The sequence below is a fragment of the Dreissena polymorpha genome, chromosome 5, assembly GCF_020536995.1.
Source record: "Dreissena polymorpha isolate Duluth1 chromosome 5, UMN_Dpol_1.0, whole genome shotgun sequence".
NCBI classification, from domain to species: Eukaryota; Metazoa; Mollusca; class Bivalvia; order Myida; family Dreissenidae; genus Dreissena; species Dreissena polymorpha.
In genome coordinates this window covers 40,606,611-40,630,502 of record NC_068359.1, presented here as the reverse complement: position 1 = coordinate 40,630,502, position 23,892 = coordinate 40,606,611, and the positions used below count along the sequence as shown (strand labels likewise).

The 23,892-nt window shown below is 35.4% G+C and overlaps 1 protein-coding gene across 1 annotated transcript in view; it reads left to right on the top strand.

Annotated features, from left to right (window-relative positions):
• The window catches only part of LOC127881022 (uncharacterized), a 41,613-nt gene extending 17,943 nt beyond the window's left edge, over positions 1-23,670 (top strand). The window contains exons 4-5 of the mRNA XM_052428600.1: positions 3,702-3,827; positions 8,829-23,670. Of these exons, the coding sequence (XP_052284560.1) occupies positions 3,702-3,827; positions 8,829-13,918 (5,216 nt within the window). The 3' untranslated portion in view covers positions 13,919-23,670. The remainder of the gene's footprint in view (positions 1-3,701; positions 3,828-8,828) is intronic.
• The last annotated feature ends 222 nt before the right edge of the window (positions 23,671-23,892 follow it).

The window sequence follows — 23,892 nt, the reverse complement described above, 5'->3', positions numbered from 1 at the left end:
ATGGTGACCCGAAATAGTAAAATGGTTTCCGGATGATAACTCAAGAACGCTTATGCCTAGGATCATGAAACTTCATAGATACATTGATCATGACTCGCATATGACCCCTATAGATTTTCAGGTCACTAGGTCAAAGGTCAAGGTCATGGTGACCCGAAATAGTAAAATGGTTTCCGGATGATTACTCAAGAACGCTTATGCCTAGGATCATTAAACTTCATAGGTACATTGATAATGACTTGCAGATGACCCCTATTGATTTTCAGGTCACTAGGTCAAGGTCACGGTGCAGGACCCTCGTTTTGCACTTTTCACTGCCGAATATCGGCAGCTTCCCCCATGAAAAAAGTATACTTAATCCCTTTTTTCAGCTAAAAATTTCCCCTCCAAAAAAAAAAACAGTGCCAAAAAACGTATTCACACAATGTCCGACACTACAACTGACAGCCCATATAGGGGGCATGCATGTTTTACAAACAACCCTTGTTAATTTTTTATTTTTTTTGGAGGGGGGGGGGGGATTCGTCAAGCACGAGGCCCAGAGGTTTAATGTGCGATTGATTGTGTTCCTCAAGAAAATTGAATACAGCCTTGAGGTCATATGATTATACAAACCTTAATATCAAAGTAACTATTTATGTTTGTGAGCAAAGCTCACAAATAATGCAGAGGCAATTTTGCAAATCAGTATGGCTTAGCTATGGTAGGAACCGTAACCAATGACTGCCTGTGTGGATAACTGCTGTAAAATTTAGCAGACGACAAATGCTTAAAGCATTTTCTCTAACCACCCCATATGCCTGTTCTCACTGTTACACTACATAGTGCGTATTTAACAGCTTGTAAGACAACGTTGGCCAGTCTAGTGTTTATCATTGAAATCTGTACATATGGGCTGCTTTAAGGGAAACGGATGCATGTCAAATAAGATTAGCCTGTGCACACTGATTAGCTGTATCAATGATTTGAAAAAACCCTTACATCTCGACCTGTGCTTTAAGACACACTCTTTAAAAATTTGAATGGGTTGTGGTCATTTCAAACTTGCGATTTAAAAAGCTATAACATAATTTTGAAAACTGAGTTGCGTCTAAGATTATAAAACAGCGAACAAATTCAGTGCCTACAGCGCTTTGATTTACTACATGGCATTGTACTATTGGGTATATAATATTTCATAGTGGTCCTTTACAAAGTATTGTATAAGCATGTGCCTGTGGTAAAAACCATTGCCACGACCCATCAATTTTATTTCTATCTACTTGCTACAAACTAGAAAACACGGCATCTTATCATCAATGTGTCATGTTTGATAACACGGTATCTGGAGTATTGTCTGTCACTATTGTAAGAAAGTATAGTTTCTGTATGGTACTAGCTTGCTACATATTTGGAAATGTGGGGTTGAAGGGAATGTTTCATCACTATTGTGACAATTTCAAGATAGGTCATTAAGTGTTTATTTTTAGGGATTGCATTCATGCTTATGGGCTTTTTGTGTAGGGACATGTTAAAAAAATTTAAACGAAAAATATTAGTATTGTATTTAATTTCCCCCCCAAAAATCAAATTGCTTAAGTTTTCTTTCAAAACTGTTAATTTGAATGTATAATGTACTGTCTTAAAAACAGGGTAAATTTATGGCAGATAGCGTTTCTATCTTGCTTGTGACATACAAGTATTATTCAATATCTTTTTTTTTCAATATATTTGTTTCTGTTTATTCAAATTTATATTTGATTTCCCTTCGAAAAAGCATGTCAATAATTTTCAATTATTAATTTATTTCTGGTGGAAATTGATTTTAAACTACCCAATTTTTTAGCTCTACTGGCTGAAGGCCTGAAGAGCTTATGTCATGGCGTGGTTTCCGTCGTCCGTCCGTGCGTGTGTGCGTGCGTTAGACTTTTTCTTGTTTATGCGATTAAGTCCACAGTTTTCATCCGATTCTTTTCAAACTTGTTCAGTGTCTTTATATTAATGAGGACTCGAACCCTATTGAAAATGGGTTACATCAGAGTAAAAAAACCTGAATTATCTCCCCTTGAATTTGAGAAAATTGTGAAATAAGGCTTGTTTACACAATTAAGTCCACAGTTTTCATCCGATTCTTTTCAAACTTGTTCAGTGTCTTTATATTAATGAGGACTCGAACCCTATTTAAAATGGGTTACCTCAGAGTAAAAACTCTAGAATTATCTCCCCTTGAATTTTAGAAAATTGTGAAATAAGACTTGTTTACGCAATAAAGTCCACAGTTTTCATCCGATTCTTTTCAAACTTGTTCAGTGTCTTTAGATTAATGAGAACTCGAACCCTATTGAAAATGGGTTACATCAGAGTAAAAAGTCCAGAATTATCTCCCCTTGAATTGGAGAAAATTGTGAAATAAGGCTTGTTTACACAATAAAGTCCACAGTTTTCATCCAATCATTTCCCAACTTGCACAGTGTCTTTATCTGAATGAGGACTCGAACCCTATTGAAAATGAGCAATATCGGAGTTATAAGTGCAGAATTATCACCCCTTGAATTTGAGAAAAAATGTAAATCTTTAACATTTTGCCATAACTTTTGCAATATTGAAGTTAGCAACTTCATATTTGGCATGCATGTGTATTTCATGGAGCTGCACATTTTGAGTGATGAAAGGTCAAGGTCCAGGTCATTCTTCAAGGTCAAACGTCAACAAAAAAATCAAAGCGGCGCAGAAGGGGACATAGTGTTTCCGACAAACACATTTCTTGTTTGTTTACATATAAAGTTCTATCCTTTTGAAACTTCATCGGATGTTTTATATCATCAAGGGCCAGAACCCCATTGAGAGTGAAGAACATTTGTCTAACTTATTGTTGAAAAGGAGCCATTTGAAGTTTAAATTTTACGTTTCTTCTTGCTTATGCGATAAATTTCCCATTTTAGGTCTGTTTATTTAAAACTTACTCAGATTGTTCATACTATCAAGGGCTTGAGCCCTATTGATTCCAGCCAGTAGAGCGATTTCAGGCACTCATGGGCCTCTTGTTAAACATTCGTATCCAATTCTAACCATTGTGACCAAAAAACACGATTCTGTTTGGAGCAATTTATTTTATTCCTATCAAAATTTTCAATTATGCGTAACAAACAAACAATCCAAAAAACGTTTTGGATTTGTTCAATGCAAAAAATTATAATATTTTACTGTTAAATTAACCACCACAACCAAATTGTTGTCCCTTTAAACAGGGAGTCTAGCTTAAACTGGTGTGTTTTGTCACAGAAATTATTTCACAAAAGATTTGTCATAATGTGCGTAATTAATTGAATTTAAATAAAAGTTTGAAAAGCTGGTTTGGTAATAAATTTTAGTGAAGGAGCAAAATAGAATGATATGTAAAATAAACAATAACACACAGCAGAGCTTGGCCAGTCTCTATAATCTGCCCTAGCCATATAATGGCCCTTTTGCCAGAGGCCCTGTTATGTGGGCAGCTGGGCTATTATAGACGTCCAGCCCAGCTCTGGCTGTAATAAAGTAACATTTATTGTAGAGCAGTTCTTTACAAAGGATACCATGGGCTCATATTTGCCAACTCTGGGGGGTTGAAACAGTGTTTATAGATTTGTATTAACAAAATAACGGTAATAATTGATATCATCTTGTAATAAATTACTCATGTTTACTAATAAGTGCATTCTTTGCCTTTGTTTTGTTTTCAGAAGATACCAGTATTCTGCTGCGGGATTCGATATCAAATGACATTGCAGACCTTATAAAAGATACAAGAAAGTTATCACAGCTACAAGTGGAGAAAGCAAGATGGGAACTGTCTGACAAGAAAAGGGGTACATATAATAAATTTTTCATTTTTAAGGTATTTCAGTGTGATTTTTCTCAAATTCCGTCCCAAAATTCCCCAAGTACATTTTACTTTTGGGATGTTTGAAAAATTCTTTTGAATGAAGACAGTTGAAGATGTAATTGAAATGGTACCAATTTGTTTTGTTCAATACAATCAATTTTTATTCCCTCAACGGGAGGCATATAGTTATCGCACTGTCCGTCGGTCTGTCAGTCTGTCTGTCCGCCCGTCACACTTTTCGTGTCCGCTCTCTAATTAAAGTAGTTTTCATCCCATCTTCACCAAACTTGGTCAGAAGTTGTATCTAGATAATGTCTTTGTCTAAGCCAAGTTCGAACATGGGTCAATGCGGGCAAAAAACTAGGTCACGGGGTCACTAAGTGCGTTTAGAAGCATGGTGTCCGCTATCTAATTTAAGTAGGTTTCATCCGATCTTCCCCAAACTTGGTCAGAAGTTGTATCTAGATAATGTCTAAGTTCGAACATGGGCCATGCACGGCAAAAAACTAGGTCACGGGGTCACTTAGTGCGTTTTAAACATTGAGAATGGTGTCCGCTCTCTAATTCAAGTAGTTTTCATCCGATCTTCACCAAACTTGGTCACAAGTTTTATCTAGATGATCTCTAGGCCAAGTTCGAACACTTTAATGGCAATAACTTTTTCAATATTGAACATAGCAACTAGATATTTAAAATACATGTGCATCTCATGGAGCTGCACATTTTGAGTGGTGAAAGGTGAAGGTCAAGGCCATCCTTCAAGGTCAAATGTCAAATATATGGCGTCTGTCCGTTCGTCTGAAAACTTTAACATTGGCCATAACTTTTTCAATATTCAAGATAGCAACTTGATATTTGGCATGCATGTGTATCTCATGGAGCTTAACATTTTGAGTGGTGAAAGGTTAAGGTTATCCTTCAAGGTCAGATGTCAAATATATGGCGTCTGTCCGTCCGTCCAAAAACTTTAACATTGGCCATAACTTTTTTAATATTGAAGATAACAACTTGATACTTTGCATGCATGCGTATCTCATAGAGCTGCACATTTTAAGTAGTGAAAGGTGAAGGTCATCCTTCAAGGTCAAATGTCAAATATATGGTGTCTGTCCGTCCGTCTGAAAACTTTAACATTTGCCATCACTTTTTAAATATTGAAGATACCAACTTGATATTTGGCATGCATGTGTATCTCATGGAGCTGCACATTTTGAAAGGTGAAAGGTCAAGGTCATCCTTCAAGGTCAAAGGTCAAATATATGGCATCTGTCTGTCCTTCCGAAAACTTTAACTTTTGCCATAACTTTTTTATGCCCCTGAAGGGTGGCATATAGTTTTTGAACTGTCTGTCTGTCTGTTCATCAGTCAGTCCGTCCGTTCGTCCGTTCGTCTGAAAACTAACATTGCCCATAACTTTTTCAATATTCAAAATAGCAACTTGATATTTGGCATGCATGTGTATCTCATGGAGCTTAACATTTTGAGTGGTGAAAGGTTAAGGTCATCCTTCAAGGTCAGATGTCAAATATATGGCGTCTGTCCGTCCGTCCAAAAACTTTAACATTGGCCATAACTTTTTCAATATTGAAGATAGCAACTTGATATTTGGCATGCATGTGTATCTCATGGAGCTGCACATTTTGAATGGTGAAAGGTTAAGGTCAAGGTCATCCTTCAAGGTGAAAGGTCAAGGTCAAAGGTCAAATTTTGCAATATTGAAGATAGTAACTTGATGTTTGGCATGCATGTGTATCTCATGGAGCTGCACATTTTTAGTGGTGAAAGGTCAAGGTCATCCGTCAAGGTCAAAGGTCAAATTTTGCAATATTGAAGATAGCAACTTGATATTTGGCATTCATGCATATCTCATGGAGCTGCACATTTTGAGTGGTGAAAGGTCAATGCCATCTTTCAAGGTCAAGGTCAAAGGTCAAATTTTGCAATATTGAAGATAGCAACTAGATATTTGGCATGCATGCGTATCTCATGGGGCTGCACATTTTGAGTGGTAAAAGGTCAAGGTCATCCTTCAAGGTCAAAGGTCAAATTTTGCAATATTGAAGATATCAACTTGATATATGGCATGCATGCGTATCACATGGAGCTGCACATTTAGAGTGGTAAAAGGTCAAAGTCAAGGTCATCCTTCAAGGTCAAGGTCAAAGGTAAAAATTTTGCAATATTGAAAATAGCAACTTGAAGTTTGGCATGCATGTGTATCTCATGGAGCTGCACATTTTGAGTGGTGAAAGGTCAAGGTCATCCTTCAAGGTCAAGGTAAAAGGTCAAATTTTGCAATATTGAAGATAGCAACTCCATATTTGGCATGCATGCGTATCTCATCCTTCAAGGTCAAAGGTAAAATATATGGCTTCAAAGTGGCGCAATAGGGGGCATTGTGTTTCATGAACACAGCTCTTGTTTTAAATGTTTTTGGACACCTTTTATTGGATTTTTATGGACAGCAATTGGGAAATTTGTAGTTTTTCCCTGATCGGAAAGTGCTGTTCTTTATAAAGATGGAAAAAAATCACTGCTGTCATATGGAAATATACCTTGTTATTGACTAACATAGCAAAATAAAATTTGAACAAGGTCCAGCTTCATTATTTTGTTGGTATCATCATTAATTGGTAGTTTGTTAAAATCAGTGCTTTCCACAGGCCATTTAACAGCCCCTCACCGGGGCGCTTGAATTTCGAAATCAGACTCCGCGGGGCGCCTGAAATATTCTGATTAGTGTATTTTGTCAGTTACTGCAGCTAGCCATTATAAAGATAAAAGCGATATCGACTTCGCTGAAAATTTTGAAAGCCAATTTACGATCTATTGTTGCTTTACCTAACTAAAGCCTGCCTACAGGCTGAGCGTCGTTGTATTGGAAAATAAATATTGGCCAATGAGAGCGCACGCTTTGTCAACAGCACTCGTAGACTGGCAATACCTGCTGTTAAATCATGCAGACGACTCGTGACGTACACTTAATTGCCACAGAAATCTTGGCCTGTTACTTAGAAGACTGATGATGGCAACCGGCTGTAATCCTCATGAAAATCGTGCATTTCATGCATAATACGGTCAAAAACATTTATTCGTATTGTAAAGTGTTGAAACTAATTATTCTTGCATTCATTACGCAACTGCTAATGTTTTGTGATGTTAACGCGTTTGTAATCCGAACACACACTTCCGCATGTAAATGTTAACGCGACATTATCTTATTCTTGCTTTAAATTAGCAGTGTCAATATTTTTTGTGTCCACCCTTTGTCTTAATAAAAAGGGCGCGAAAATTATGCAGCATGGACAACGTAACTTCATTTGCATGGAAAGCGTGGGTGTATTGAGCATTGTATAAACAAGCACACCTCACGTCAGGGGGTTTACGCATGTTCAGTGGCAATATTTCAACAAATCTATAAATAGTCACTAATGCCGAAATTTATTTGATACTTAAGAAAAATGACAGTGTTTGGGTTAAAAAATTATTGTGCATTTTCATCGTCAATATTTACCAGAAAGTGTTTTTAAAAATGGAATAAATGGGATTATCGGGTAATGAATAGAAACTTGAAAAGTAGTAAGTATGCAGTAATAGTCGGGTTGATACGGATGTATTGGGGGAATCGTTCGAGTCGGGATCTATGTGGGACAGTTATAAAACTATTAAAAAGTACATCTTTATAAATTACTTTATAGCGGGAGGAGTTTCTTAAAGAGTCATAGCGCAACAAATGACGTCTTTTGACGCTGTTTTTCTTAGAGTTATAACGCACCACAGAATCTCAATTGACAGGTTAAATGAAAAAAATCTACGTCGGGAGGGAACATCGCTCCCGAAGCCACCCCTGTCAGCCCTGGGGCGCCTGAAAAATTCCTATGGAAAGCACTGAAAATTCTGCCCTTTTGATCATATCTGACCATGCAATAGGGGTAACATGGTTTATATTGACTTGCCGAGGAAACTAATTCAACAACAATTTCTGCTTTTTGAACCACAAGGCACAAAGGCACAATATTTAACCAGGTTTTCCAAAGGAAAAAACTGGTTATTAGATTGGCAAATGTTGGCGGGCGGGCGGGCTGGCAGGCACGCGGAACAAGCTTGTCCGGGCCATAACTTTGTCGTTCATTGTGAGATTTTAAAATCATTTGGCATATTTGTTCACCATCATTGGACGGTGTGCCGCGCGAAAGAATTACGTCGATATCTCCAAGGTCAAGGTTACACTTTTAGTTCAAAGGTAAAAAATGGCCATAATTGAGCTCGTCCGGACCATAACTATGTCATTCATTGTGAGATTTTAAAATCATTTGGCACATTTGTTCACCATCATTGGACGGTGTGTCGCGCGAAAGAATTACGTAGATATCTCTAAGGTCAAGGTCGCCACAACTAAATTGATTTTGAAACAAGGGGGGTAACTAAGAACATGTATCTATGCACATTTTGAGTTGTCTCCCTTTATCAGACTTTTTTTCAAATTGAAATCAAGGTTGCCACGAGTAAAAATAGATTGAATTTGAAACAAGGGGGGTAACAATGCACGTTTTTAATTGTCTTCCTTTATCAGACTTTTTTTTTTATATTGAAAACCTGGTTTTGTGACAATTTTGTCCCTTGTTAATTTGATACATTGTAAAGTGGTCCTCAACAAACACAGTTCATGTCACTGGATGTTACATGCTTATTAAATACTGACTGTTATTAAATTACATAAAACATGGAAAGAAATTAATCACTAGAGTGTGCGTGTGAATTATTGGTATTTAACAACAGTGTTCATGTGTACTGTTTATTAAAAGCATGCCACTGAGTTCAATACTAGATATGCCCTTGTGGTCTCTTTGTTATGGACATTTAAAAAAAATTACTGTTCTTCTCTAAATCCTTCAATATTACTCAGGTGATCAATCCAGAGCCCATATTGCTGGCTTCTTTACCTTTAAAATCTTAACATGTTTTTACTTTTTTATTATTCCAGAAAAAACACAGACCAAAGAAGCTTTTGGATTTCTTATCCTTAAAAACATACTTGAGAAAAGTCATGGGAAAGCAGAATTACAAGATCTAATACTGGTAGCAGAGGAAAGTGTCAAGATTTATGATGGCGCCTTGACATTTGAACAGCTGTGTGGTGCACAAGTTCGAGATTTTATTATGATGCACACTGATGTTTTTAAACGGCTAAATTGTGACAATAGTACTTGTGTGGCATTGAGGTGTAAAGGAGACTCATCCTTAAGCACAAGAAGCTTTGCAGAGGCTGTAAAGCAAAGTCCTAACAATGAACAGTCAAATATTAAAAAACCGGATTCATCAAATTCCCTGCAAATAAACCAATTAAACAGTGAAACAGATTTGAGTGACAATCAATGGACTAGAGTTAGCCGTGGAAAGAAAAAGCCTCTATTAGCATGTGATGAGCCCAAACAAGTTAAAAAAAAATCAACACATTATTCTTCAAAGCCTTCAAGTGCAAAAACTAATTATAGTGCATCAACTAGTACAAGCTTGTTAAACCTTGTTCAAACAACCAAGTGTGAAGCTACAGCCACTAGAAGGCAAGTGAAGAATTGTACCAAATCAGACGAGGAATGGACTGAAGTTATTCATAGTCAGAGAGCTGGTACAAAAAGCTCAAAACCTAACAAAGATAAGCCACTGGCTCGAGAGGTATTACGTGAAGATGACCAGGATCCGAACATTGGCCATTTAAAATCTCTTTTAGAACAGGAGGAAGGAAGAGATTTAATGTTTGTGAAAAGTCATGACATCTACTTTGCAAAACCACATACATGTCAGCAAGACATTATAAGTATGTGGAACACACCACATAGAATTCGTTCATACATTGTTATTGGCGTTACAAAAGGTAATCCTAAAAAGCTCATTGGATGCAACAAAGATTTTGACGTGAATTTTTATTCTAAAGAAAGATTGTTTACGGATAGCACATTTAGTTTTACACCAACATACGTCTGTTTACCGGTTCAGTACAAGTCTATGACATTTGTTGTAATTGAAATTGCAAGCAGCTGGAAAATGGGTCAACCAAGCATAGTGAAAAAGGATGTTATTTTGGACGATTTTGTACTGAAACAAAATGAATTGTGGTATAGAGATGGATGTAAAAATGCGTTCTGTGTTGCATCAAATGAAACATTTGGCATGATTTTTCATTGGTTCCTTGGTACAAATGATCCTTCATTAGAAAGCTTGGGAAAGGGATTTATAGTACCTGAACTGGTAAAAAGTGAACAGACAGTATTAAAAAGACCACACATGGTTTCAAACCATTTGGAAAACTGTGATGAATGGGGATCAAGTGAGTCTTGTTCTAGCATGGAAACACATGATGTGATTGAAGAAGAAGGGGAGTTTACTAAGTTTTGGAAAGCATGTGGTGAATTTAAAAAACGTCACTTCATATTAATATCTGGTGACATATCGAACAGACATAAGCATCTCAGAAATCTTTCTCTAATTCCTTGGATAGCAGTTTATGATTTTGACATAAACAGCTGTACAAATGGGTTACTGAATGCCGTACAAGATGAATGTGAACAGATTAGACATTTGAAAATAAGCACTTGGAAAGAACCACCACCAGTTTTCTCTGAAAATGGAACTCATTGGTGCTTCATGAGAGGCTATCGGGAGCTGTCAGACACTCGGACAGACAGTCAGCCAGAAAAAATTGAAGATCATCATACATGGTTGCAAACTGTTAAAATTAGCATTGCTGAAAACTGTGAACAGATTGTTTCATTTGCAGATGAATACACAGTTTATACTATTGTGATCCTATGGCCAAAAACTGAAGAAATTATTCTGTTCATTCGTAAATTTCTTGACAAGATAGTTTACGAACTTAATCACAAACCAAAGCTCGTTGTCTGCATGAATGAAAAATGTAGGTCAGCAGATGAAGAAACAGCTTTAAATGCATTAAAGATGGAATATTCAAGTTGTATACATGTCTGCATTATTGACTTCAGTGATTTATGTCTTGGGCTAGGAAGTAAACTACAAAGCGTGGGTAACAGATGTTTGAAATATGAACTTCCAAGAATGCAGATTGACATTTTACCAGACTTTATCACTGAAAAGGACGCAATGTGGCTAAAAGAAGACTTGGAAGTGTTGTACCTTCAAAATCCTTACAAAGTCACTGATGCTGATCATGATTTTCTGGAAACGGAAATTATTAATTTCTTTAAAGGAGGAAGATTTCCATGGTCAGCTTGGTATGAAATAGGAGATTCAGGTGTTGATATTCGAAGAGATTCCTTAAAGGACGCAATACAAAAAATAGACAAGCTTATGTCCCAGTCTAGATGCTCAACCATAACAATTCTTCATGCACCTGGATCAGGTGGGTCGACTCTAGCACAACGAATATTGTGGGATTATCATGAAAAAATCCCATGTGTTCAGGTACGAAGAGGAACATTATTGAAGACAAAAGATCTTTCCAGAAAGATAGAATTCATACATGAAAAGACACACCTAACTACATTGATATTAATTGATGATGAAGATGATGTTAAGGTGAAACAGTTTTGCAAATCACTAAAATTTGCAATAATACTGAATGTGAAAAGATATCCATTCAAATTTGGGAACTTATCAAACAATCCAAAAGATAAGTCAGCTTTGCAAAGAGGTCATGAATATAAGATTTATCTCTCTGGAAAAGTGTCAAATAAAGAAGCACGCGAGCTCGCTGTTAAGTTTGGTGAAAGGTGTAGCCCAGAACGAAAAAAGACCTTGGAAAAAATGAAAAATGATGTGATGAGATCAAGACAACATTCTCTATATGAGTTTGGAATGACTGTTTACAGCCATGAATTCAAAGGCATAGCAGCTCATGTGAGAGGATATTTACAGATAAGTCGTGAAGCAGAATTGTCACACATTAACAAGTGTTTGGGTTATTTGGCATTAGTTTATTTCTATGGCCAAGCGAGTCTTCCTTGCCAGTTTTTTGCTCGGCTGTTTTATAAACAGCCCAATCATCAAATGATTCTGGAAGAAGATTTTCCTCACCCAGTTACTGAATTTGTAGTGTATGAAACAAATGATAGAAAGCAGCACATGATCCGCATTTGTCATTATGAAATTGCCAAAGAGATTCTAGAACAGATACTATCCAAAGATTGTTCCAGACAATCTCATGCATGGGAACATCATTACTCAGACAAACTGAGTAAAAATGCTTGCAAAAACCTTGCAGCTTTTTCTAAAGATTTTATTGAATATTGTAGCAATAAGAAAACAAGTAACTACAAAAGCAGTACAGCAATAGGTCATATCTTGGCAAGAACATTCATATATCGGGATGAAGTAGATTTGACTTTAACTGCAGTAGACTTTCCACGCAAAAAGGCACAAGTTTCACAGTTGTTACTTGATATTCCTGCAGGAAAACCCATGTTTGAAGAAAGGTTGCAAATTCTTGAGAAACTGGCAAGTTCTTTTCCGGATGAACCAAATTTCCATGCCCATGTTGGCAGGTTTTACGCCTTTTGTGGACCGGATGATGACGAAAAGGCTGAAAAAAAGTTTAAGAAAGCAATATCTTTAGTCAAGAAAAGAATTGAAGGGAGCAAGTTAGACCAATTGGACGATTCCTCAAAGTCAACGCTTGTGCATGTGTACCACATGTATGGAAGCTTTAAAAAGAAGCAGATCTCAAGTATGATAGGAAAACATAAAAATGAGGAAACCAAGACGATGGAAGCAGAGGAGAAGTTTTATGTGAAGATATCTAAGCTTGTTGAAGAGGCAGAATTGGCATGCGAGCTTTTTGAAAAAAGCCGAGTGTTGACACCTGACACGTGTGAAATATTTACTGGGTCTTACATTGGGGAAATTAATGTCCGGTTACAAATATCAGATTACGTTATAAGGCATTACAAAGAAACTGTGTCTGAGCATGAGGTTTTAAAACGATTTTTAGAATCAGAAGCAACAGCTGAGTGCCGATCATTTATTGAAGAAACAATTTGTCGCCTAGAGTATTTGTTTAATGCATGTTCAGAGGACGCTGATATGGAAAATGTGGAGAAGCATAGCATCATGACAATGATAAAGTGGTACAATGCTCTTTTTAAACTCCAAGTTCTACCGCAAGAATGTCTCACGGTTGTCCATGAGATTGACATACGTCGGATAAACATTTCTGCTCTGAAATTAGACTATGGTTCAAGGCCAGAATTGCAGTGCATTGAAAATGTTAATGATGCTGGAGCAGTGGAAAAAATAATAACGCTATATGAGGACAATTTTAAAGATATTTCGATGGGACAGTTTGAGGTTGTCAGCAAGAAGCGTCTTGATTATGACTATCAAGAATGGATTTGTGCCATTAGACATGATTTGTGCCAAAGGGTTTACAATCTAGATGATGTATGCACCCATGTTCAGATCTGGAATCAAACGGTTCGGTCACCAATGTCTTTGTTCTACCTTTTTGTTGTCAAAAGCGTGATGGGTATAGGACATGATAGTGCCCAAGGCAATACTGAATCCTTGATCGAAGCAAAGGAGTTACAGCAAGAGTTGACAAAGAAAGTATCATTGTTGTTAAAACCAAAACATCATCGAGAGTGGTTAGGGAATGGTGTAGGTATAAAAGCAATACTGCAGTCAAATCGAAAAATCCCCATATCTCACCATGAGGTCAAAGATCAAAGAGTTCTCAGTGTTAATTTAAAGGTTTGCAAAGGAACAATATGCCCTCCAAACAATAAGCCTTACTATGGTCAGATTGAGCTGGATTTACAAGTTGACAATTTAAAGGTGTTCTTTGTACCCAAGAGAGCTGAACTGGATGGGCCACGACATAAGGGTAGACGTGTGCAATTTAACCTGGCTTTCTCGTTTGAACATGGATACGAGGCGCTTAATGTAAAGGTTCTCAAAAGGCATGGCTGCTCAAACTGCAGTCAAAAACTCGAATTCAAAATTTCTGACACCAGTTTAGTATGTCCAACTTGCAAAGTGACTGTTTTCAAAGATGATTTGAATGAAGTTAAGTCTGATTCAGATGAAGAAAAGAAAAACTGAAAAATTAAAGAAATACTGTGAAATGGGATCATGTGTATGTATTTCAGAGTTAATTTGCATGTTTCCCAGCGTTTTCATGTCTGCATTTATGTGTGAACCTGCCCCTGTGACTTTTCAGGGGGAAAATTAATTTGAGCCAAACTCCTGACAAGGTATTGCGGAAGATATAATGTTGTGACGTAGACCAGTGTGCTATGGCCAATGAGACCTTAATGTGCTCTGATAGACGAATTCATCTGTGACTTATCAGATTGGGAATTTAAATGTGGAGAAATAAAGGAGCCATGACATTTTATGTTATACTGAGATAGCCTTAATTTGTATTGTGAGTGCTCTTAAGAAGTTATGATGCATCATATGGACTGTATTGCAGTTACAATAATGGGAATCAGGATAATGTAATTGATCTGGCCTTAGATAGAACCTTTCAGTATACAATAAAAACAATTTAAGGGCACTTTGTTTAAATAACTTGTTTTTGTGTATAACTGATATACATTAAAACAGTTGAAATGTGTACATGCAAATCATATGTATGTAGTGAAAGCGTTGTTTTTTTACTTCATGTAACCATCAGATCTGTTTTAATAACCTATGACTAAACCAGCAAAAGGGCATTACACTGTTCGGTTATTTTTGAGTAAACAGACACAATCTGCAAATTTTGTATAAAGTATGTTCTTTAGTAAACATTAATTAAAAAAAAAAATCATAAACTATGCCTTAGATTCTATTTTATTCATAATGAAATGTTTAATATTCAAGTTTTTGTAATATTACCTTTTTTTTTAAAATTTTCAACATCTGTGCCTTTGTTGTAATGTGTCTTGATAAATGTACATGCGTTTTCCCATAAATAATGGGTTAATGTTATTAAGACATTATTAATATTGATGAATTTATGCATGTCATTAAAACTCTTATTATCTGAACATTTAAGAATTTTGAATGTTAATATATACATGTATATATATATTTTAGATTGTTTTCCGATACTTGTTACTTAAGGCCTTTTGTACGTAAGAAATGTCCTTATTAATAACTTTATATAAAAATGTATAGTTTTTCTTTAACAATGCGTTTTTTTAGGACATTATTAATAAAGATGACTTTATGCATCTCTTTTAAACTCTTATTATCTGAATATATAAGAATTTGAATGTTAAGATATACATATTTATTGTCCCCTACCGGTGAAACCGGAGGGGACTTATGCTTTGCGCTCTGTGTGTCAGTCTGTCTGTCTGTCTGTCAGTCCTTCACACTTTTCTGGATCCTGTGATAACTTTAAAAGTTCTTCATATTTTTTCATGAAACTTAAAACATGGATAGATGGCAATATGGACATTATGCACGTCTTTTCATTTTGTTCCTAAGTCAAGAATTCTGGTTGCTATGGCAACAAGTATATAAACAAAAATAATCTGAAAATGGCGGAGTTTCACCGGTAGGGGACTTATATTGCTTGGCAATAGTCTTGTTTATTGTAGATTTTTTTCAGATACTTGTTACTTCAGGCCTTTTTTATGTAAGAAATGTCCTTGTTAATAACTTTATATAAAAATGTATAGTTTTCTTGAACAATTCGTTTTTTTTTTTACCAAATTTATTATTAATAGGAATAAAAAAACCTATATTGCCCTTTTGTGTTGAGGTAGATGTCAGCAACAAATCAAAGAAAAGTGCCTCTAGTCATGCTGCATTTCAGTGTATAATACCATCCATTAAGCATGTTCATAGCTTAGAATCACATTTTTGAAACTGCAATATATTGGATTCGTTGAAACTCAGAAAATCAGAAATACCCACCACCCACTAATTCTATTTGTTATTGAAAATATTCTTACCTAAGCTTAAAACTTTGGGAGGCATTTATAGTCAACCTTGACTTTAGATAATGTGTTTAATATGTTTGAATATCGAGGGATGAAAGCGAAACAGCTCTAATTGACATTTTTTCACAAAACGACTTTTTTGTATATTTTGTATTTTTTCAGTGCGAAAAGGTTTTTAGTTCCATTTTTTGCAATTATATTATTTTCAGTATAGGAAAAGTATTTTCCATAGACCAGTGTTATGTGGCCAATGAGACCTTAATGTGTTCTTATAGATAATTTCATCAGATGGGTAATTTAAATGTGGAGAAATAAATGAGCCATGAAATCATATGTTATACTGAGATAGCCTTAAATTTGTATTGTGAGTGCTTTAAAGAAGTTATGATTTGTCATATGTAATTTATTGCATCTACAATAATGGAATAATGGAATTGATCTGGCCTTATAAAGCACCTTTCAGTATAAAAAAATAACAACTTAAGGACACTTTGTTAAAATGAATTGTTTTTGTGTATAAACTGCTATACATTAAAACACGTGAAACGAAAAATGTGTACTTGCAAATCATATGTATACAGTTAAAGTTTTTATTTACTAAATGTAACCATCAGATCTGTTTTAATCATGTATATCCAAACCACTGAAAGGGCATTGAATTGTTCGTTTTAGCTCACCTGAGCACAATGTGCTCATGGGTGAGCTTTTGTGATCGCCTTTTGTCTGTTGTGCGTCGTCAACATTTGCCTTGTTAACACTCTAGAGGCCACATTTATTGTCCAATCTTCATGAAATTTGGTCAGAAGATTGGTCTCAATGATATCTTGGATGAGTTGGTAAATGGTTACATTTGCTTAAAAGCATTACTGCCAAGGGGCGGGGCATTTTTCTTTATATGGCTATAATTAAACCTTGTTAACACTCTAGAGGCCACATTTATTGTACAATCTTCATGAAACTTGGTCAGAAGATTCATCCCAATAATATGTTGGACGAGTTCGAAAATGATGCCAGTTAGTTGAAAAACATGGCAGCCAGGGGGCGGGGCAATTTTCCTTATATGGCTACAGTAAAACCTTGTTAACAATCTAGGGGCAAGATTTATTGCCCAATCTTCATAAAATTTGGTTAGAAGATTGGTCTTAATGATATCTTGGATGAGTTCCAAAATGGATACGTTTGCTTGAAAAACATGGCTGCCAAGGGGCGGGGCATTTTTCCTAATATGGCTATAGTAAAACCTTGTTAACACTCTAGAGGCCACTTTTATTTCCAATCTTAATGAAACTTGGTCAGAAGACTCATCCCAATAATATCTTGAACGAGTTCGAAAATGATGCCAGTTGGTTGAAAAACATGGCCGCCAGGGGGCGGGGCATTTTTCCTTATATAGCTTTAGTAAAACCTTGTAAACACTCTAGAGGCCACATTTATTTTCCAATCATCATGAAACTTGGTCAGAAGATTTGTCCCAATGATATCTTGGACATGTTCGAAAATGGGTCCGGTTGCTTTAAAAACCTGGCCACCAGGGGCGGGGAATTTTTTCTAATATGGCTATATGTGGCTTTAGTAAAACCTTGTTAACACTCTAGAGGCTACATTTATGGTCCGATCTTTATGAAACTTGGTCAGAAGATTTGTCCCAATGATATCTTGGACATGTTTGAAAATGGTTCCGGTTGTTTAAAAAAACATGGCCACCAGGGGGCGGGGCATTTTTCCTTATATGGCTATATATGGCTTTTTTTAAACCTTGTTAACACTCTAGAGGCCACCTTTATTGTTCGATCTTCATGAAACTTTGTCAGAAAATTCATCCGTTATATATCTTGGCGGAGTTTGTAAATGGTTTGGGTTGGTTGAAAAACATGGCAGCCATGGGGCGGGGCATTTTTCCTTATATTGCTATAGTAAAACCTTGTTTACATTCTAGTTAAATATTCTCAAAGTTGAATGTAGTAATATTTATTTCGCAGAAAATTACTCAAGGGAGAAAAAACTGTTCATAGCTTGAATTGTTTGAATTCCAATCATGAATGCACACTTAATTACTCCAACTGACCCTTATCAGCTGCCTGAGCACAAATCAATGCACATCTCTGAGTGAACCTTGTTGTTCTATTTCTAGATCAGCAACTTGATACCTTGTTGTGCTATTTCTTTGATGTGTGGCACCATAGATAAGAGAATCAAGATATAATTGTTGAGGCACACAGTTTATTATGCTCCTCCAAATTTTTTTTTTGGGGGGAGCATATTTAGTCGCCGCTTCGTCTGTCCATGCGTGTGTCCGTCCGTCCGTGCACAATTTTTGTCCGGGCTATTTCTCAGCAATTAATGACCGGAATTCAATTAAACTTTATGGGAAGCTTCACTACCAAGAGGAGTTGTGCATATTATCAGCCGGTTCTGGTCGGATGATTTTTCACAGAGTTATGGCCCTTTGAAATTTTCCATTAACTGTACATATAGTGCAATTCTTGTCCCCCCAACTACTAGACGTTTCCTTTTATCTGAATATATAGTGCAATATTGTGACAAAAAAATCTTTGCGGAGCATCACCCGTCTCCGACGGTTTCTTGTTGATGAGGTCTGAATTTTTTTGTGTGTTTATCAAAGATTTGTGTTTTAAAACGGATGTATTGATTTTTTAATTGGAAAAATAATTGCAAGGTGAGTCTGAAAATAGTTCATGTTTGTTTAAAAACAAGTCTCTCAGGGGGTGGTAGTTTATTTGTATGTCTACAGTTGTTTATAGTGAAAAATTGTGAATACTTTTAGTCACAGTTTTAGTTCAATCTGAATGACTCTTGCTGAGTACAAATGTTGTTATCATTTCTTGATTTAGTTTACTCAATTAGTTTTAATAATATCTTCTTCAAACATGGTGACAATCTTTATGAGCATAATATTTTTTGCTCATGGTGAACTTTTGTGATCACCTTTTGTCATTGTCTGTCTTCCGTTGTGCGTCATGAATATTTGCCTTGTTAACACTGTAGAGGCCACATTTATTGTCGGATCTTCATGAAACTTTGTCAGATAATTTGTCACAATGATATCTTAGACGAGTTCAAAAATGATTCAGGTCTGTTGAAAAACATGGCCGCCAGGGGGCCATTTGTTGTTCATTCTTCATGAAACTTGGTTAGAACATTTGTTCTATTGATATCTTGGGCTGCAAAGAACAGGTTATTTCTTTTTATCTGAGGTGAGCGACTTTGGGCCTTTCAGACCCTCTTGTTTTGAGTAAACAGGCACAATCTGCAAATTTTGTATAAAGTTTGTTCTTTAGTTAACATTTATTTTAAGACATTTTCATAAAATATGCCTTGGATTGTATTTTATTCATACTGAAATGTTTAATATTCAAGTTTTTGTAACAAACTTTTTTATTTGTCCACACCTGTGCCTTTGCTTGTAAAGTGTCTTGATAAATGTACATGTGTTTTCCCATAAATAATGGGTAAATGTTATTAAGACATTATAGATATTGGTGACCTTATGCATCTCATTAAAGCTCTTATTATCTGAATATATATGAATTTTGAATGTTAATATATACATATTTATATATTGTAGATTTTTCAGATACTTGTTACTCGAGGCCTTTTTTATGTTATAAATGTCATTGTTAATAACTTTATTATATAGAAAAATGTATAGTTGTTCTTTAACAATACATTTTTTGACCAAATTTATTATTAATAGGAACAAAAACATATATTGCCCTTTCGTGTTGAGGTAGATGTCAGCAACAAACCAAAGAAAAGTGCCTCTAGTCATGCTGCATTTCAGTGTATAATACCATCATCATGCATTAATCATGTTCATAGCTTAGAATCACATTTTTGAAACTGCAATATATTTGATTCGTTGAAACTCAGAAAATCAGAAATACCCACCACCCACTAATTCTATTTGTTATTGAAAATATTCTTACCTAAGCTTATGAACATTGGGAGGCATTTATAGTCAACCTTGACTTTAGATAATGTGTTTAATATGTTTGCATGCTGTATTGATTTGAAGGAGGAAAACACTTAACTGTAACAATACTTAATTGAATGTCACTAAAGGAATACTTTATTACTAAGAGAATCTATAATTAACTTATGTAAATTGATAAATTCTAAAGACTTGGAATATTATTGTCTATAAATATGTTTCATTGCTGTTTCTAGATTTTTGTATGCTGATTCTGTAGGTACGTTGAATAGTCTCAGATAGTTAGAATACCCGGTAGTGAAAATTTGTTTATGGGACTTGTTTTTTATTGAAAAACAAAATGAAATTCAATGTATTTACTGACAACAACATGTATATCATATTAAGAAAATTTTATAATAATTTTAAAAGCAAGATAAAAAGTTGAATATAAATATTACCAGCCCCAGGATTCCAATCAGTGATCTTTAGAAGCAAACTTTATAGCGCTTACGCTTAACACTAAGCCGTTTTGATGTAACAGCAAATTGTAAAAGCTTTTTTGTAATATATTTTCTATATTATTGACGAAAAGTATAACAAGCCCTTTATAATTTTTATGCCCCCGGATCGATAGATCGGGGGTATATTGTTTTTGTCCTGTCTGTCTGTCTGTCTGTCTGTCTGTCTGTCTGTCTGTCTGTCTGTCTGTCTGTCTGTCTGTCTGTCTGTCTGTCTGTCATTCTATCCCAAAACTTTAACCTTGGTTAAAGTTTGATAACTTTTGCAATATTGAACATAGCAACTTGATATTTACCATGCATGTGTATCTCATGGGCTGCTCATTTTGAGTGGTTAAAAGTCAATGTCAAGGTCATCCTTCAAGGTCAAAGGTCAAATATCATTGTATTTTTCTTTCCTAAAACTTTAACCTTCGTTAAAGTTTTATCATAACTTTTTTAATATTAAACACAGCAACTTCATATTTGGCATGCGCGTGAGTATCTCGTGGAGCTGCACATTTTGAGTGGTGAAAGGTCAAGGTCATTCTTCGAGGTCAAAGGTCAAAAATTAAAAAAAAAAATTTTTATTTCTCCATTCAATCTCATACTTACTTCTCGTGGAGCTGCACATTTTGAGTGGTGAAAGGTCAAGGTCATCCTTCAAGGTCAAAGGTAAAAAAAAATCAAAGTGGCGCATTAGAGGGCATTGTGTTTCTGACAAACACATCTCTTGTTTCAATTATTATTGATGAACTGTAAACGCTATTTCAGTAATAAATTTCCCAAATTATTGAGGAAAAGCATTATGAACACCTTTATTTGCGATTGTTATTGATAAATTGTAAATGCTATTTTAATAATATGATTTCCAAATTGTTGACCAAAAGCATTACGCATGTTCTATTTTTTTTGTATTGTCGTTGATGATTTTTCATAAACAAAGAAATATTTCAAATATTTTTTGAGTAAGAATTGTAATTTTGCTTGCTTATATAATATATTCACTTTTTTTTCGAATCTATTGCAATTCATTTTTAAAATTGACATTTTGCTTAACGTGTTTAAAGGAATTGATGCAATCGATCTGTAATTGTTTTGTTGCTCATGAAATATTCTGATATGGACTGTTTTCATGTCACATGCAATTTGATATCAGATATGATTTAAAACATATTTTGCAAATTTTCTTTGTACTTGTTATCGTATTTTGTTTAATTGTTTACTTATATGCAATGCATGAATATTTATTGTGCTTGACAGGGGCTGACTGATTCCAATTAACCAGTATGTTTTTAAAAACATGGATCAAAATGTTATGCATATTTATATGTTTCTATCATAATACAATTGGATTTGCATCATTTTAAGTCACTGTACAACACATAGGGATTCTGCTACCAAGATTGTTGAAAGTTCAAAATTAGTTTGCTGATTTAAACAAAAGTGAATTTGTCACACAAAAACAGCAATTCCATAATAAAGGCCTTTTAGGAAGAAATGTCTAATTCTGGATAGCATACATTTCCAATTTTAGATTTTAAACTGACTGTGATCTTGACCCTTGACGTCTCGGATACTCTGTCTAGCTTTGCTTGTCTCTTTTATTTATTATGCCCTCCTTCAAAGAAGAGGGGGTATATTGTTTTGCACATGTCGGTCGGTCCATCGGTCAGTCGGTCCATCGGTCGGTTGGTGAGTCCGTTCGCCAAATGGTTTCCGAATGATTACTCAAGAACGCTTAGGCCTGGGATCAGGAAAGTTCATAGGTACACTGATCATGACCGGCAGATGACCCCTATTGATTTTCAGGTCACTTGGTCAAAGTTCAAGGTCACAGTGGCTCGAAGCAGTAAAATGGTTTCCGGATGATAACTCAAGAACGCTTAAGCCTGGGATCAGGAAAGTTCATACGGACATTGCTAATGACTGACAGATGACCGCTATTGATTTTCAGGTCACTAGGTCAAAGTTCAAGGTCACAGTGGCTTGAAGCAGTAAAATGGTTTCCGGATGATAACTCAAGAACGCTTAAGCCTAGGATCAAGAAAGTTCATAGGGACATTGATCATGACCGGCAGATGACCCCTATTGACTTTCAGGTCACTATTTTTAAAGTTCAAGGTCACAGTGACTCGAAACAGTAAAATGGTTTCCGGATGATAACATATTCACACAATCGCTGCCACTACAACTGACAGCCCATTTTGTTTTACAAACAGCCCTTGTTTAAAAATCTTTTGTCTTGAAATGAAACCTTTGAAAGGGTCAGATTCCTGTATGTGACAATCCTATGGAAAAATCTGGTCACTTATAAGAATTTGAAAAATCTTTTCGAATCAGACTATGTTGTTCAGGACAAAAATAAGGTGCTTTGACATTGAATTGTTTATACCTTGATCATTGACATGAGGACTCCGACGTATTTCTTGCCCACAACACAACTGATCATCCTGGTCACTTAATTATACTTTATTTGCAATCATTACATTCAAGGCACTGAGCCTTGCTCAGTTTGAAGAGCGGTGTACTACAACGCAAGGTTGGCGTGGTTTTATTCTTGACCCAGTGATATAACTTGTCTGCGTCATGATATTCATTCTATGGCCATTCACCCCTATCTCTGAGTAGGTCAGTTGTTAGCTTCTGGCATAAGTATGTGCAGCAGATACTTTTTAACCAACATGCACTTTAAAATGAAAGTGGGTTTAACTTACCAAAGTCACAACTGAAATACTGTTTAAAATATAAAATAAAATACAGATTAACAAACCCATACATGCTGGACAAATTTATCTCACAACAAAGAGTTTGGGTTTATGTATCAAATGTGACCTTTTAACCAGCTTGAATTGTGACTTTGACCCTTAACTTATGGAACCTGGATCTTGCATTAAAGCCCCCCCCCCTCCCACCCTGGTCTAGACAATGTCAATGTTATGCTTCAGTAGAAAGTTAAGGGTTGATTTGTGACTTAAACTGTGTTATTGACCTTTGACAGAGGTGCATGATTCTTGTGCGGTACATCTGTCTGGACATGCTTGTCAATGTTGCCAAGTTACTTAAATATCCTTCAAGGCTTAAATTTGGATTTACGATCAGTCACAACATGCAAATCACTTCTGCCGAGTTATTTTTAAAACCTGCCTCAGCTAGGACTCACATAATATGGCTGTTTTTGAAATAGCGAATATGAATTGATTGAAGAATTTCATGGTGGCATAATAACTTTAAATAGTAAAAGCTTATTGAATAATTATAAAAAGACGTATGCTGCTTTCAGACTCTCTTTTTTCACATTAGCATAATATAACAACATTTCTTTTTAAATACATTTTTCAATATAATAATCACATTTATGTTATTTACATGTTTTAAATCAAAGAACAGTTTGTCGGCGTACTTGTTGGGCTGTGTTTAAATGAACTTTGTGAAGTTGACTGCAGGTATTTATAACTTGTTTTACCAATAAATAGTTTACATGAATCATATTATGTTTATTTCTGTTATTACAATTTTTGAAGACAATTCAGCTCAACTGGTAGAAATTTTCCAATGACACTAAATCAAATAGCCCTCTATTACACCAGAAAAAATATAAATGAATTAACAGAATACTTTCGTAAATAATAGCATTTAAAGCACAAATCATTCCATTATCATGACCCCTGATGCAATTTTATACATTAAAGTTTTGTCAAAGTTTCA